We start from the raw sequence: 17603 nt of genomic DNA on the forward strand, positions 1-17603 counted from the left end.
CATTATTATTATATCCACGATGGTAATATGTGATCAGTAATCTGTGCCCCAACACAATTACATTACTAACGTGTTGTACTGTGTGCTCTTAATGGCACCTAGAATTACTAATGTAATTGTGTTGGGGCACCACGAACCGCACCCACATATGACAACAATCAGTAAGTTCTGACTGCCCCACTGACCGGCCACTTCCGCATCTCTCTCACTCTCTCCTCGGGACTCGCTATTCTCTGAGACACAGCAATATTGGAATTGGGCCAGTTAATAACCCTACAATGACTCCTAAGTATTCAAGTGAAAGGAAGAGCCATACATCTCTTACTTTCAATTAGAAACTAGAAATGACTAAACTTAGTGAGGAAGGCGGGTTGAAAGCCGAGATAGGCCAAGCACTAGGCCTTTTGCACCGGTCAGCCAAGTTGTGAGTGGGAAGAAAAATCTCTTGAAGGAGATTAAAAGTGCTACTCCAGTGAACACACAAATGATAAGAAGGCAAAACAGCCTTATTGCTGATATGGAGAAAGATTGAATGGTCTGAATAGAAAATCAAACCAAACACAATATTCCCTTTAGCCGAAACCTAATCCAGAGCGGGGCCCTAACTCTCTTCAGTTCCATGAAGGCTGAGAGAGGTGAGGAAGCTGCAGAGGAAAAGTTAGAAGCTGGCAGAGATTGGTTCATGAGGTTAAAGGAAAGAAGTAATCTCATTAAATCAAAGTGCAAAGCTGGAGAAGCTGCAGCAAGTTATCCAGAAGGTCTAGCTAAGATCACTGACGAAGGTGGCTACACTAAACAGCAGATTTTCAATGCAGATAAACAGCCTTATATTGGAAGAGGATGCTATGGATGACTTTCATTACTAAAAGCCAATGCCTAGCTTCAAAGCTTCAAAGGACAGACTAACTCTTGTTAGGGGCTAATACAGCTGATGACTTTAAGTTGAAGCCAATGTTTACTTACCATTCTGAAAATCCTAGAATTAAGCTAACTGTATTCTGTCTGAGCTCTACAAATAGAAAAACAAAGCCTGGATGACAGCACATCTCTTTACAACATGGTTTACTAAATAGTTTAAGCTCACTATTGATACCTACTGCTCAGGAAAGAAAAAAAAAAAAGATTCCTTTCAGAATATTACTGCTCATTCACAATACACTTAGTCACACAGAGCTCTGATGGAGATGGACAAGGAGATGAATGTTGTTTCCCTGCCTGCTAACACAGTGTCCATTCTGCAGCCCGAGTATCAAGGACTCATATTGACTTTCAAGTTTTATTATTGAATAAATACATTTTATAAGGCTATAGCTGTCATAGATAGTGTGTTCTCTGATGGATCTGGGGAAAATCAGTAGAAAACCTCATGGAAAGAAGTCAGTATTCAAAGTGCCATTAAGAGCACTCATAATTCATAGCAGGAGGTCAAAATATCAACATTAATAGGAGTCAGGAAGAAGCTGATTTTAACGTTCACATATGACTTTGAGGGGTTCAAGACCTCAGGGGAGGAAGTAACTGCAGATGTGGTGGAAATAAGAAGGGAACTAGAATTAGAAGTGGAGCCTGAAGATGTGACTGAATTGCTGCAATCTCAGAATAAAACTTGCATGGATGAGGAATTGCTTCTTACGGATGAGTAAGCAAAGTGCTTTTTTGACATGGCACCTACTCCTGGTGAAGATGCTGTGAACATTGCTGAAATGACAGCAAAAGATTTAGAATATTTTATAAATTTAGTTGCTAAAGCAGTGACAACAGGTTTTGAGAGGATTGACTCCAATTTTGAAAGAAGTTCTACTCTATGTAAAATGCTATCAATCAGCACCACATGCTACAGAGAAATCTTTCACGAAAGGAAAAGTCGATGTGCCAAACTTCATTGTTGTCTTAAAGAAACTGCTACAACCACCCAATCTTCAGCAGCCACCACGCTGATCAGTCAGCAGCTGTCACCCCTGCACCAGCAAAAAGATTATGACTTGCTGAAGGTTCAGATGATTGTTAGCATTTTTCTGCAAAAAAGCATTTTTTCATTAAGGTATGTGAACAGTTGTCTTAGACACTGGGCTTTTGCATTATAATAGACTAGAGCATAGTGTAAACACAACTTTTATATGCACTGGGAAACCATATAATTTATAGACTTGCTTTATTGTGATATTTATTGCATTATTTGCTTTCTCATATGGTTTGGAATTGAATCTGCAATATCTCCAAGTTATGCCTGATATGTAAATCTCCAATAGTCTGATTAATTTTAAATTCCTGGACAAAATCTGGTCTCTGTCGTAGCAGAGCTGAGGATCAAGCCACGGCATATTCAACTATACTAAGGCTCTACTGTAAGACTTTGCCTAATCTCACCCCAGTTTTCCCCTCTCTCCTTGACCCTACTGCCACCAAGTATCTTAGCCTGGATTTCTCTACTGAATGTGTCTATTTGTTATTTCATTATATTTATGCATTTTATTGTAAACAACCTGAGATTCCTTTTAGAAATAACCAACTGTGGCAGAGCCTCCCAATATCCATTATCTTCTTCTTCCTTCTGCCAATAGAATCTCTAAGTTTTGACTGATCATATTGTCAACCAGAAAAGATATTTCCCAGCTTGCCTTGCCCATAGTGCCCAATGACTAAGTTCTGGTCAATGGAATGTGACTGATAATGATATATTAGAAAGAGGCTGCTTACCCTCCATTGCCACACACCCCTCCCCCACCATCTCGCCTTTCTAGTTGGTTGGATTGTAGACATGGTGGTAGTGAGCAGGTTTCTACCCTGTAGACAAGAGCAGCTCCTTAGGCCATGGAAGAGCAATCAAAGGAAGGGAACTTGGCTCTCTACACAATCTTGTAGAGCAGAACCATCTCACACTTCTAGACTTTTTGGTGAAGGCAAAGAAAAACCCTTCTGTCTCGTTTAAGCCTTTGTTCATTTGGTTTTTGTTAAACTGGATGAACCAATATCCCAAGTAATACAGCATCTGTTACTTGGGATATGAATCATGAAAAATGAATAATTTCTAAACCAATGTCTTGAGCTTCATAAGAAATGTCCCTATGACACCCAACAATAACCTGTTTGTGTTTTTCTCCCCAGCTAATTCATGAATGAGATATATACTTTACCTAACTTCTTGGCTGACTGAGTCATCATGTATGAATTTATTCCCATCGTCAATAATGATATTACTTGTACATAGAGTATAAACTAAAAACAAAGCACATAAATAGTTAGAAGCAAAATATTAAGTACTCCAAAAGCATTGTTTAATTAGCTACCAACAAAATTCTATTAATATCTTAATCCACATTTTAAAATCCTGTCCCTGATAAGTCAGTTAAGGCAAACAGGGTGTTTTGTGAACATTGTCTGAACATACTACACTGGGGCAGACATTCATTCCCAATTGCAATGAGGAAAACAATAGACTGGAGATTATGTGCTAAGGCCACTGTGTGGGGAGCTCTCCACAGTTGCCACTCCTGGCAGCAGTCAAAGTGGTAGCCATCCCAGACGTGGCTGTGGAACCTGCAGGGTGGGGAGAAAGCCCAGCAACCGCAGGCGGGGTGGTGACCATGGGCAGCAGAGGGGTGTGTGCCTGCCACCAGCATTTACTATGGCTGTACCAGAGGCTCTGAAGGAGAAGGCAGGAGCTGTGGTGGGGTCTGGAGAGGCGCTGTGCGGAAGCAGAAAGATAACCACATTTGTAGGCCATGACATTGACGTTTCTTAGCCATGTGATTGGGGGTCAGTTAATTTAACCCCTCTGAGCCACAGCGTCCTTCACTGAAAAGAGGAGTTCATAGTAATTTCTCTTCCAGTGTCTCTCACGCTTGACTAATAATAACAATCACCTGAAGCGCTTGTTAGACTACTGACTCCCGCTGTGGGTTGTGATTCTGTAGGTCTAGGGTAGGAGCAATGGGATTCCTAACACCAGACAGAATTAAGAAACGCTGTAAAATGATGCCCAGGTGCTAGTTAACTTCTCATTGACTTGGTTTTAGGCCAATTCCTTGCATAAAAGAAAATCGAAGGAGCGGTAATGTTAATTATTTCACTTTTCTTTTGGAGCACGGAAAGAACCAAAGTCTTTGCAAAACCACCGGTTATTTGAACTCAAAATTAATGCTCAGAGCAGGCCCACAGATATAAATCCTCAGAAAAAAATGTGGTGAGGAATATGAATATGATACCCCACCAAAAACCGCACTTCCTGTTTTGGGAGTTAGGGCACCTGAGGTCTTTCCCTCTCATGCTACATACAGAAGACTCCTCTCTTTGATCTGATTTCTCCACATGCAAGATGGAAAGGTCAATAGTACCTCCCAAAAAGGAGAGATTAAATAAATGCTGTACTCCTTGGGCCTTCAGGACAGCAGCAAAATAGTAAAGAGGAGAAATTCTGGGCTGGAAATTAGGCAATATCAACAAACTCCATACATCTACCTCCGGATTCCTTGGTAGGTAAGTCAGTGTTCTTGAGCTCATATTATTCAAGTGGTTTTCCCCCTCCCAAAAACAAGATTTGGGGTTTATCTGACTAGGAGGTAATGAGGGGCTGATCCTGGAGATTTGTAGCAGCTTCTGGAAACTTCTCTAGCTAGCTCACAGTGCTATTACAGATGACAAGGTGCACTGCCAGCAGATGCACTGGGCTCTTTGGGTTTGCGGGGACTGTAAGATACAGCCACCACCAGACTGCCCAGAAATCCACCAGCTAACCCATGGGGAAAGGCTTTGAGAAAGAGTGGAAAGGAAACCAAGGTTTTTTTTTGCTACAGATAATGGAGTCTTTGCCTAGAATTTTTCAAGAAGTAAAATTTTTTAAATTAGCCCTAAAGACATAAATATAACTAGATCCTTAATTTAAAAATGTATAAAATCTTTCTTATCTTGGTATACTTAACTACTTTCAGTTTTTGTTCCAAAACCTTTCAGTTTTTGTTCTAAGAACTATAAGGAGTAGAATATTCTTGACAAAAGTATTGTTTTTTCGTGCTTTATGGCAGCTATTGAAAAATAGCATTTGTACCTGGGCATGGTGGCTCATGCCTATAATCCCAGCACTTTTGAGTAGAGGCCTAGGTGGGCAGATCACCTGAGGCCAGGAGTTCAAGACCAGCCTGGCCAACATGGTGAAACCTTGTTTCTACTAAAAATACAAAAAAAGAAAAAAAAATCAGCCAGGTGTGGTGGTGCACACCTGTAATCCCAGCTACTTGGGAGGCTGAGGCATGAGAATTGCTTGAACCCAGGAGGCGGAGATTGCAGTGAGCCAAGATTGCACCACTGCACTCCAGCCTGGATGACAGAGAGAGACCTTGTCTCAAAAAAAAGAAAAAGAAAAAAGAAAAGAAAGAAAAAGAAAACAAAATAGCATTTGTGTGTTCAATACCATTTGTTGAGCATTTATTAAGTGTCAGGTGTTCTACCGAGCATCATCTCAATCCTCAACTGAAAGTTGAGGCTCAGCAATGCTGGGGAACTTCCTCGAGATCACTTATCGTGTGAACGGCAGAGTTTCAGACCAGAGCCCAAGTTCATCTAATACCATATCCGTAACTACTCTGTAATTACTGGTCCCTTTCACATTCTCAGCATAAATAAGGTTCTGCTCTGTTCCTTTCTACTTAAAAGAATGCATTTTAAAAATCTAATTCAAAGCTAGTTAACTTTATTACTGGGTTCTCTGATAAGAATATAAAATAAGTAAAAATGATAAATATGAATAATCATGAGACATGATCTTTCCTACCATTTCTGGTACTTCCACTTTTTGTTCAGTGAGATTATAAATATCAGGAGCAAAGAGTAAACTAAAAACTCCTTTAATTCCAGACCATGTCATAACAACTCCCCATCGCCAATTATATTCATAATTCGAACGCATCAAAATAGGGCTCACTAACAAAATAGTGAGCAACCTGTGGAGAAACATTAAAAATAAATCACACCTTGTTTATTAATGTTATTCATGGTTGAAAGCATCTACTAAATACTAAATTTAATACACATTTTTTCAGGAAAGAGAAAACAATGCAATTTATTGTTAACTCCTTCCAATTTTCTGGGACTAACCAAATCTACTATTTAAATTTTGCAAATACTCAGGTCTTGAAAAATAATGCTGAAAGTTTTAAACAAATATAAAGAATTATCATCAACACTACTGTATATTGTTTGGATCTGGGTAGTAAATTCTTACAGGGAAACCTCTTCTAAGAATGCTGACAAGCTCATCTACTCCCTGTAAGCCGTACATGACTGGATTCAAAAATTATAATGGGGGCATGTGCAGATCATGACCCAAATGTAAGATGATTTTAGACACATTAATAAACTTAACCCAACCAAATGTTTACTGAGCTCCCACAAGAATCATATGCTAAATGTCACACAAATAATTTTAATTTGCACCTTCTTGCTCTCCAGATTACATTTTAAAGGTAACCTGTGCCAAAATTTAAAATCTATCATTAAGGGACCAGCACTGAGAGAATATCAGTACTATCCTTCAAATGATTTAGAACAAATGAAATTTCTGCAAAAGTAAAATCAGATGTGTTCTTAGCCTCAAAAAGTATATTGTACATCAGTTGATGAGCTATAAATTGTACAAGTCAATTTAGAGAATTCCTGTCATTGAGAAACAGAAAATCTACAATTACCACTTATAATGTATATAATTAATTTCGGCAAACTCCTCTGCCTTGCATTCAAGCCTTCTGCAACGTGACTCTTACTAACCTTTTCAGCCTTACTAAATAACCTTTCCCTCAAATATCAGAGTCCACCCAAAATAGAACCAACTTATATCATTTCCTGATATCAAAAACAGGGAGGCAGAATAGCAAAAGACTCTGAAGTCAGCCTACCTGTGTTAAATTTAGGCTTGCCTTTTACTAACTGCATAACTACATTCGCAAGCTATTTAATCTCTCTGTGCCTCAGCTCCTTCATCTGTAAAATGAAGATGATAATAACAATTGTACTTGCCTCAAAGGATTATTGTGGTAATTCAATTAAATGCGGCAATACTCAGGGCTTAGAATGATGCTTTGCATGTGGTCAGCACTCAATACATAATCAATACATAATTATAACTATATATGATACATATGTATCCATACAAAATATTCAATCAGCAACGCTTATTATGTTCGTGTATTCCCATTTCTTTATCTTGGCTCATCCTCTCTGAAATGTTTTTCTCAGGTCTTTACAAGAAAACCCACCCACACTTCGAGGGCCAACTTAAGGATAATGCCCTTGATTAAAGCCTTTCCTCTAGTGCGTGGAACCATCAGTTCAGCAAGGTCTCTGCCACTTACTAGCCATTTGACCTTGGACAAGGTCCTTTGCTTTTCTGGAGGCCGATTTCTTCAAAATGTAGAAAATAACAGAGATAAATAATTGGAGATGATAATTCTTATCTCTTAGTGTTGTTATGAAGATGAAAGTAGATAATGGATGTATACCTGAGTCAAACAGTGTGCTAAAGCCATGTTTCTTTCTTTATGACTGATCTCAGCTTACATATGAGCTCTCATGGCAGAGCATGTTAAAACTATTTCCTGGCTTTCATACTTAGAGATTCAATTCAGTAGGTTGAGATGGGCCCATGAATTTGCATTTCTGTCTAGCTTACGGGTGATGCCAATCCTTCTCATTTTATGGATAAAATCTTGAAAAATAAACACACTTATCCCAAGTTGCACAGCAAGCTATTGTCAAGGCCTTGACAACAAGGCAGGTTTCCTGGCTCCATGATCAGAGCCCTTTTTGCTATATGCTACCGCTTCCTAATTCTAATTCTGGGCTTGAGAATCTAAGTTTAGTAAAAAAACTTTAAAATGTTTTTCTTACCTTACCAAATTCACTGTTACAAATAAGATGAGTATGAAAATTATGGTGTGAAATTCATAATGGCTGGTTTCTCCACATCCAATCACAATGCCAGAGAAAGCATATATTAAATGTTCATATACAGATGAAAACATTCTTAAGAACCTAGGATGAATGAAAAGGAAATGACATTTTAAGCAATGCATCTTAAAAAAAATTTTTTTTCACATAAAAGCATGTATCTTATACCTTTCTCTGTCTTAGCAGAGGCCCTTGCCTTCATCTCTGTTACAGTCAACATTCAAAAGAATTTTGTTGGATCTAAAAACACCCAGTTCCATATTTTTCATTACCCTCATCACACCAATACCGATCGGCTGCTTCTCACAGTAGAATAATAACAGCAAGGCAGAAAAATGAGGACCTCCTCCAGCTGATGATTTATCAGTTTCTCTGGGATTTTCTGGCATATCAACTGTTGGGCCTGCTACTGCTAAACCCAGAGTTGTATTACTACTAGGAGGTACCTCAGTAACTTTGACTTTGCAATAGCTAACCGGATCATCTCAATACTCTCTGCACAGCTTCTCCCTCTGTGACTCACATGTGCTCTTCTATTTACTTTGAAAGTCTACCCTGTCTGCTTTCCTGTCTCCTGAATTCCTAAAAGTCTTGTAAGGCTAACTCTAGCCCCACGTTGTCCATGAAAGCATCTTAAGCACCCTAGGTGATGGCGGTCCTGCTCTGAATTCCTACAGTGCCGACTGTCTGCACTACTATAGTTTTTAAGCAGAAGAAAGCACTAGAATCACCCAGATTGAATTCTAAAAATTGACAGAACCACCCGCAGAGATTCTTACTGAGTAGACCAGAGCACATGGGTTAGGGTATGGGACTGAGGCCTCAGTAGAGTACATGTTCTGTTCTGTATAGTTCCACGTCGTAGCACACCTGGGTCAGGGTCAAGTGTGATTTCCACAGGCAGATCTCAAGACCTGCCTCCTCTAGATTCTCTCTCTTGGGACTTTCTCTTTCAGCTGACTGGGTAAGTGTGTCTGCCCCACAAACCAGCCTCCTTACAGGTGGATCTCAAAATTTATGCTCAGAAAGAAGCATAAGGAAGCTTCATTTTAGCTACAGATATAAACCATGTTCTTTGATGCATACAGCATTACCCCAATTAAGGAAATAGCTTGGTTCTCCAAGTGATTTCTATCTCTTGATTCAATTGATTCCAAACCCCTACAGGGAAAGAGTAGGGGGACCTCAAACCCTAGTGTGTAGTTTTCAAAAAATTCAGAAGTCATGGAATAACTGACTGAGTTAAATACTTTTTAAAAACCTCAGCTGGGCACGGTGGCTCATGCATGTAGTCCCAACACTTTGGGAGGCTGAGGAGGGCAGATTGCTTAAGCCCAGGAGTTTGAGACCAACCTGAGAAACATGGTGAAACCCCATCTCTACAAAAAATACAAAAAACTAGCCAGGTATCATGGAGCATGCCTGTAGTCCCAGCTACTTGAGAGGCTGAGGTGGGATGATCGCTTGAGCCCTGGAGGTAGAGGCCATAGTGTGCTCTGATAGTGCCATTGCCCTTCAGCCTGGGAGGCAAAGCAAGATCCTGTCTCAAAAAAAATTTTTTTTGATCTCTTCACAGGACCTAAAAAATGCATTACATATAGTAGAACCTGAATAAATACATGCTTATTCACATATATCGTTACTTTCCTATATAAACACGTCTGCCACTTAACAATAAGCACCTCTGGGAAGGGACTTATTTTTGCAGCCCCAGACCTAAGATGCAATATCCAGACCACAGCAGATGTTAAGAAAGGATTGGGCTGAATGGGTGAAAAAATAAATAATTGAGTGAATAGAAAGTAATTTATAATGATGTCAACAGACAGCACTACTCAGGAAACTGTCTAAATTCAGGCATTACGCCAAATAGATGTTCTATGTTTAGTTATTCCCAAGCTTCTGGATTTAAAAAACACAGTAAAGTTTCGTTCACATACATACAAATATGGAATAGTTTTAGGTGCCCATGTTTTTTTTCTTTTGCCAAGTAGGCAAGAAAATACTATCTTCTGTCATTGAAATGTCATAGAAGAAAGGACAGTATAAACAACAAAAAGGTAGGATGAACGTAATTTCACAATAATGCATAGTCCATACATTAAAAAAAATAATTTTCATGGGAAAACTCAAGATTATGGCTTATTTTTTTCAGTTCGACATTTGTTTTCATCTAATGTGGAAATTTCTACATTAGACAATGATCTGGTATCCAGTAATTCTGAACCAATTCTCTAATTTATCATAGTCTCTAAGAGAAAGGCTAATTTATGTTTTGCCTGCACAGACGGGCAAATGATTTTCCCTCGGTCCAGAAATGTCCACGTGGCATTTATTACCAGGAGTAAAGGGCAGGTGAGAGTTTTGTTGATGTTACATCTTTCTGCTACTCTTCTTTTCCAGCTCTTCCCATATTGATATACTGTTATTTAGGTATATTATGAAGGAAACAAAGAAAAAATGTGTTTTTTTAAATCTCCACAGTTCAAAGTAAATTTTTATCAGGTTATATACAAAAAACACCATGGTCTCTGAGCCACTGATACTTATTCATAACCGGAGTATCAATTAATGCTGATAATTGTTGGCACCTTAAATTGTTTTCAAATATAACTGATAGCAAAAATAAAATTTTAAAGGATTAAAAAAAAGCTATAGAAAAAGAGTTTTATTAGTGTACATGAAGATGAGATCCCTTAATCACTAAACTGCTATGAGATCTATCCAAGTGCACGATGGGAAACTTACCTGGTAATTACAAATTCGATCCTCGGTTTAAAGGTTAAAGAGTCTAAATTCAGTCCTACAGTGGCTAAGGCAAGAACGCCTGACATTCCTAAATATTCCACTGGGGAGGAAAAAATAAACAAATGAATCAAATGAAATGCATTCAGATCTGTACACTGAGATACTTTATCTTGAATGAAGAATTGGTGGGAATCTTAAGAGGAGTAGTAGTTCTTAGAAAGTTGCTTCAAGGGATTGACCTAATCCAGTAAATTGGGGGCTGGCAAACTTTTCTATAAAGGGCCAGATAGTAAATATTAATGTTCGTGAACCATACAGCCTCTGTTACAATGGCTCAATTCAGCTGCTGTAGTGCAAAAGCAGCCATAGATAATATGTAAATGGATGTGTCCAATAAAACTTGGTTATTAGACACTGAAGTCCAAATTTCACATAATTTTCATATGCCATAAAATATTCTTCTTTTGTGCCATTTTACATTTTAAGTGGCACAAAAGAAGAATAACATTTTCAGCTAACAGGCAGATTTGGCCCAAGAGTTGCAGTTTGCCAACTCCTGCTGGAGACCATCATTGAGGATAGGGTTCATGGAAAAAGAAGTTCAACAGCCCTCAAGCTGTCCTTTAAGCATCTCAGGAATACTGCACTGCATGTGCCAGGAGTTGTGAGCCAAGCTCAGTGCTTGTAATGACCCCAGTTCCTTACGCCTGCTTTTCTTTTGCTGATATAGACCTTCCTAATTAAACTTGTAATTTGCTGAGCTCTAAACAAGTGTGTAAATGTATTAATAGTCTGAGGCAGGAAAACCAACCTGAAGGATGTTTGAATACCATAAATACGGATAGTCTTAGACTGCAGAGTCTTCAAATAGCACATTAAAACCGTCAGAAAGGAAGACAAAGAACATGAAAGGTAGGAATGGAAGGGGTTTGGGGCAAAGCAGAGCTGGTTGCTCTTGGAATGTGGCCTCACCTTCCTCCGTTAATGGCCCTGCAACTATAAAACAGGCATAAACTAGTTATGACTCATATGCTTGGTACACTTTTAAGGCAATAAGTAAGTGATAATACTATCATGCTGTTGTTCAGATCTACTTTATTGCTTAGTAAATTAATATTATTTATTAATTTAAAGAGACGTTTACTATTCTTTCAGTTTAATCACGTAAGTTCACTTTAGACTTCTTTTTATCTACCTATTTAACTGAATTTACCTTACATAACCAATGACAATAAAACCAGGAATGCTGCAAACTGTGATGACAGGGAAACTATCTTTCAATAATTAGGGTTTTATAAAGAAGGGACAGTGTAAGTAATAAGCCCCAGTTACAGGCAACAAGGGGATGCATTGTTTGTAGACTTTTAAAACAATGATAAAGATGATAAAAAGTCCTTCCACTTTTTATTATCTGCATTCCCCCAGAAATTCTAAACACTGTCACTTAATAAAATAATCCTCCTTGCTAGGAGGAATGCCTCTAGCCTACACTTTTATAGAACCCATGTTCTTTCATGAACTATACATCAGCATTCCAAGAAGTGACTCTCCAACCTCAATCAGATGCTCTCTGGACTTAAGCTTAAGTGAGGGGGGAAAAAAACAAAATTAAACAACATGAAAGAAATGTAACATTAGAGAACGTGTAAGTGAGAATTTTATCTACATTGTAGCTCTCTGGCTATGGAACATCTCCTGATAACACTGCTTATTTCTGACTTTGCTGCAGGAACTTACTAAGTTTGAGTAAAGTACTGCCTGACGTTGTTTTTTAATTCCTGAAGCAGAGGAAAGTGTAATTAAGGAGGGAGGTGTATTAGTTTCCTAGGGAGGCCAAATTGAATAGCACAAACTGGGGGGCTTAAACAACAGAAATGTATTGTCTCTCGTTCTGGAGCTAGAAGTCCAAGATCAACAGGGTTGGTTCCTTCTGAGGGCTGTGAGGGAGATTCTGTCCCAGGCCTCTCTCCTAGCTTCTGGTAGTTTCAAGCATCCTTTGGCTTATAGCTGGTATTCTCTCTGCATCTTCACATAATCTTCCCTCTATGTGTGTCTGTTTCTGTGTCCAAATTTCCCCTTTTTATAAGGATACAGTCATACTGGATTAGGACCCACCCTAATGACCTCATCTTAACTTGGTCATCTGCAAAGGACTTATTTCCAAATAAAGTCACCTTTACAGGTACTGGAATGCAGGACTTCAATATCCTTTGGGGGATACAATTCAACCTAAAACAGGAGGCTACCTAGCAAGCTTTCTTTCTGAGCAGTGGCACAGTGCTGCCTTGAAGCCCCAAAGAATCATTAGCTGAAATCAGTATATATAGCACACATAAGTGCTGACTCTGGGATGTATCTAAGCCTGAGTGGTTAGTGTTAAATCCCTACCTTCTATAGTTCATTCATACTCTGCAGTAAGTCTTCCTGAACAAATGCAACCAACTGTCCCTCCCCTCCGCTCCCCTTCATCTCCCCCGACCCAGCCCTGTGAGTGATGTTCCCCTCCCTGTGCCCAAGTGTTCTCATTATTCATCTCCCACCTATGAGTGAGAACATGCAGTGTTTGGTTTCTGTTCTTGTGTCAGTTTGCTGAGAATGATGGTTTCTAGATTAATCCATGTCTCTACAAAGGACACGAACTTATCGTTTTTTATGGCTGCATAGTATTCCATGGTGTAGATGTGCCACATTTTCCTTGTCCAGTCTATCATTGATGGGCATTTGGGTTGGTTCCAGGTCTTTGCTATCATAAACAGTGCCACAACGAACATACGTGTGCATGTGTCTTTATAACAGAACAATTTATAATCCTTTGGATATATACCCAGTAATGGGATTGCTGGGTCCAACGGAATTTCTATTTCTAGATCCTTGAGGAATCACCACACTGTCTTGCATAATGGTTGAACTAATTTATACTTTTTTTTTTTGGAGACAAAGTCTTGCTCCGTTGCCCAGGCTGGAGTGCAATGGCGTGATCTTGGCCCACTGCAAACTCTGTCTCCCAGGTAGAAGGGATTCTTGTGCCTCAGCCTCCCAAGTAGCTGGGATTACAGGCGTGAGCCACCACACCTGGCTAAATTTTTTTACTTTTAGTAGAGACAGGATTTCACTATATTGGCCAGGCTGGTCTCAAACTCCTGGCCTCAAGTGATCCACTCAGCTCAGCCTCCCCCTATCATACCACTTCTAAAGATAAGGAAAGTGAACCGTAGAGTGGTTAAGTAATTTTCCAGGATCACCAAGCTAATAAATTGCAGAGCTGAGATTTGAACTCAAGTCTGCCCAACTCCAAACTCTTCAAGGACTAGGAGTAGTTTACTCAACCAACATGTGTTAAATTACTATCAGGCATATGGCAAGCTCCAAACATAGAAAAGAGAACAAATAGGAAGATGACTAAGAGACAGTCTTCACCTCAAGGAACTCACAGTGTTGTAGGCAGACTAAATTAAATTTTTTTCCTTCAAACATTTAAGGCATCTATAAAAAGCAGCACAGGAGAAGAAACAAAGATGAAGACACTTGAAGGAAAGGAACCTTCAGTGAATGCTTTCTATAATTTTATTGATTCAGGGCAGTGAGCAACCCTCAGGAATCTGTAAAAGCAGCAGCGCTTTTAGGTAACTGTAGGTGAAAGAGAAACAATTAACCTCTTGATACCTGAGGTCTTTCAAGAACAGAAGTTGCTTCACTGTGTGAGATGAGAGCAAAAGTGGAATCTGACAGTTTAGCCACAGTTACTATGTCTCTTAGGGACTGGGCACCTCAGTCAGGCCAGTAAATACTTAAATCTCCGTTTCACTGGACTAAACTGGCTGAAGGTCAGCCAGTGCTGGGCACTCTTACTCCTGTGATTATTTCACTCTCCTGCTTCTCTTTCAACAATAAATATACCTCTCCTTTCCTGACTCCTAGCCCAAGTAAAGGCTGCCATTTCTATAGTCTCCTCAATTTGGCAACCATTGTATTAGAGCCTGTTGATCTAGAAGGGCCTCAGGAGCATCTCTCCCAGCCTTCTCATTTTGCAGATGGTTTGCTCAGGGTTAGAGCAGAATGAGCTCAGTGTTGATTCCTCTGCCCAGGGAATGCCAGTGATTATATACAAGGTCAAAGGAAGAGTTCAAAAAGAATAGGGGAATAACCACAGAGAACAGTGCAAGGAAATGGGACGTGGAGTTGAAATAAAGAGGCTATTAAGAAAGACCAGGGAAGGGCTAGAGGTTACAGTAAGATGACAAGACACACAGTGGGGCCACAAAAAGAAGGAGATGTTGGAAAGAAGAACTGAATTCAAGATCAGGAAAAAAATAAAGGTGTATAAAGCTTACTTTGAGGACAGTACTTTTTGTATTTATTTCTGCCTTACCAATATAGAAAGTCATGTACACCATTGAAAAGCAGAGAACGATATCAGTCAGCATATTGATAAAAAGGTCAGCCAATATAAACTGAATGATTCTTGCACACCAATATCCAAATATTATGCTTCCAAAAATGTCCAAGATGATTCCAATGGCTGCATGTGACACTATAAATAAATAAGAAATAAGAAATAAAAAGTCGAGCCATAACTTTCGTTTCTTTCATTGATGGCATTTAGGTCTTTGTACTTTGGTTTGCTGGTGCGATTTTTGAGTGGGGACCTAATCTTTCAGCAAATAGAAGTGTCCCGTGAAAGTCTGGTGAAAGAGGCTCTCTTAGAATATCCTTCCCTTATGGTCTACAGCTTAAGATTTGTTTATCTAGGAAAAGAAGATTCAAACGTCCTCAGGAGAAAGGCAAGGAGAATAAATGTGAAAAACTTGTGACAAACTGGTTTAGAGTGAATATCTAAACAAACAAACAAAAAATCTAAATTAAAAATTTTTAGATAAACTATGTCAAGACCAAGCTAGTCAGGCCCAGGGTCGCTGCTAACCTGCAGTTAGTTTATGACCTTGCACCCAGCCCAGGAGACATTGGAAAATGAAGATGAAAAATGTTCATTAGTCACCATAACTGTGGGCACTAGTGGCAGTTAATGGGTAGCTATCAGGATAGTCCTCAACGACAGAAATTGTCCCACCCCAATGCCTGGTATCTCCCTCATTGAGAAGCACTGCAAACCCCACTTTATTCATCAATATTTCTTTCTCCTTTTAGTATCTTCCTCATTTTGTGACTATCTCAAAAGTATATCAGGAAAACACATTTTCCCCCTTTATACTGTGATTTTTTTTCCCTTTTCGTCTCTACTAGTACCACATTTGGAAACCTAGCAAGGCAACATGCTTCATATCCCAGTGGTCTTCAGCTGCAGGAGTCTGGCTCTTGTCACTTCTAGGACTGGACTCTCCAGTCCTGCATAGAGCGTTCTGCTTTTACTCTCAGACCCAAATCCAGAACCAATCCAATTCTTAGCACTCACTCATTGAGATCCAGATTGATCCAGGCAAGAAGTAAGTCTGAGTCAGCTGACACAACTGTCTATGTGTGGACACATACATTTATGCATATCGAGAAAAACTAAAGCACTTTTTAAATGTTCTTTCCCCCTTAATGTCCAGGAACACACATGCAGTCCTCCCTCGGGTATCCATGGGGCACTGGTTCCAGGAACCCCTTTGGATACCAAAATCTGCAGATCCTCAAAACCCTGATATAAAATAGCATAATATTTTTTTTTTTTAATTGCATTTTAGGTTTTGGGGTACATGTGAAAAACATGCAAAGTTGTTGCATAGGTGCATTCATGGCAGTGTGATTTGCTGCCTCCCTCCCCCTCACCCATATCTGGCATTTCTCCCCATGCTATCCCTCCCCAACTCCCCCCCCCGCTGTCCCCCCCATTCCCCCACAACTAATATTTGCATGTAACCTACAGCACATACTCCTGTGTACTTTAATTCATCTCTAGGTTACTTGTAATACTTCATACAATGTAAATACTATGTAAATAGTTGTTATACTATATATATCTTTTAATTTGCATTTTTATTGTTGTATTGTTATTTTTATTGAGTTTTTCTGAATATTTTTGATCTGCAGTTGGTTGCATTCATGGATGCAAATGGCCAACTATGATTTTTTTCTTGTTCCTCAATATATCATTGCAATCAGCGCAAGAATAAAGTATAGAGAAGGCAGCACAGTTAAAACATCTTGAATGTATCTTAATTTTAATTAGAATGGTTTTAGAAAATACACAGACCAAAAAAATGCTCCTACCTCTAAAAATAGAAAGGTGGATTATGTTGCTCCGAAAAATTCCAAAAAAAATTGATGCGATGCTACAAATGATCACTGATTCTCCTCTAATGAGATCAGTATATATTTTAGAAATGCCTGAAAAAATAAATACAAAATATAACTTAATATGCTATATGAAAATAATGTTCTTGCACAGGAAGTGAAAACAGAAGAGAAAGAACAGAAAAAGAAAAAAGGAAAAGAACAAGGCAACTATGACTGGGATGAGTCCGTAAGACGATCACAATCACCATTTTTAAACCTCTCTATTGTGCCTCCTGTATTTGCAATGGCAAAGAAACATGGCGACGGCACTGCTTGTATTGCTCATCGTCTCAGCCATACTTGAGTTGCAGAATGAGACAAACACTTCTCAAGATACCACGTTTAGTTTGAATAAACCTGAATCAGATTCCAAAATAATCTCATTTTAGAAATAAGGACAAAATACGACCCCAGCAATTCTACTTCTAGATATATACCCAAGATAATTGAAAATGTATGACCACTTAAAGGTTTGTACATATTTATAATAGTATTATTTGTAAGAGCCACAAGGTAGAAACAACTCAATGTCTGTCAGCTGACAAATGGATAAATACATGTATATATTCCTACAATGGAGTATTGTTGCTCCACAAAAAGGAATGAAGTACTTACTGATACACACTACAACCTGAACCTTG

At 39.0% G+C, this 17603-nt stretch overlaps 1 protein-coding gene across 1 annotated transcript in view; it reads right to left on the reverse strand.

Annotated features, from left to right (window-relative positions):
- The window catches only part of SLC9C2 (solute carrier family 9 member C2 (putative)), a 79530-nt gene that overhangs the window by 42675 nt on the left and 19252 nt on the right, over window positions 1-17603 (reverse strand). The window contains exons 6-11 of the mRNA XM_064370862.1: window positions 16897-17013; window positions 15056-15217; window positions 10687-10786; window positions 7879-8022; window positions 5768-5936; window positions 3135-3216 (exon numbers count right to left, since the gene is read on the reverse strand). Coding sequence (XP_064226932.1) covers window positions 3135-3216; window positions 5768-5936; window positions 7879-8022; window positions 10687-10786; window positions 15056-15217; window positions 16897-17013 — 774 coding nt within the window. The remainder of the gene's footprint in view (window positions 1-3134; window positions 3217-5767; window positions 5937-7878; window positions 8023-10686; window positions 10787-15055; window positions 15218-16896; window positions 17014-17603) is intronic.

The sequence above is a fragment of the Aotus nancymaae genome, unplaced genomic scaffold (assembly GCF_030222135.1).
Source record: "Aotus nancymaae isolate 86718 unplaced genomic scaffold, 86718_ANA_hifiasm-v0.15.2.pri h1tg000108l, whole genome shotgun sequence".
NCBI lineage: Eukaryota > Metazoa > Chordata > Mammalia > Primates > Aotidae > Aotus > Aotus nancymaae.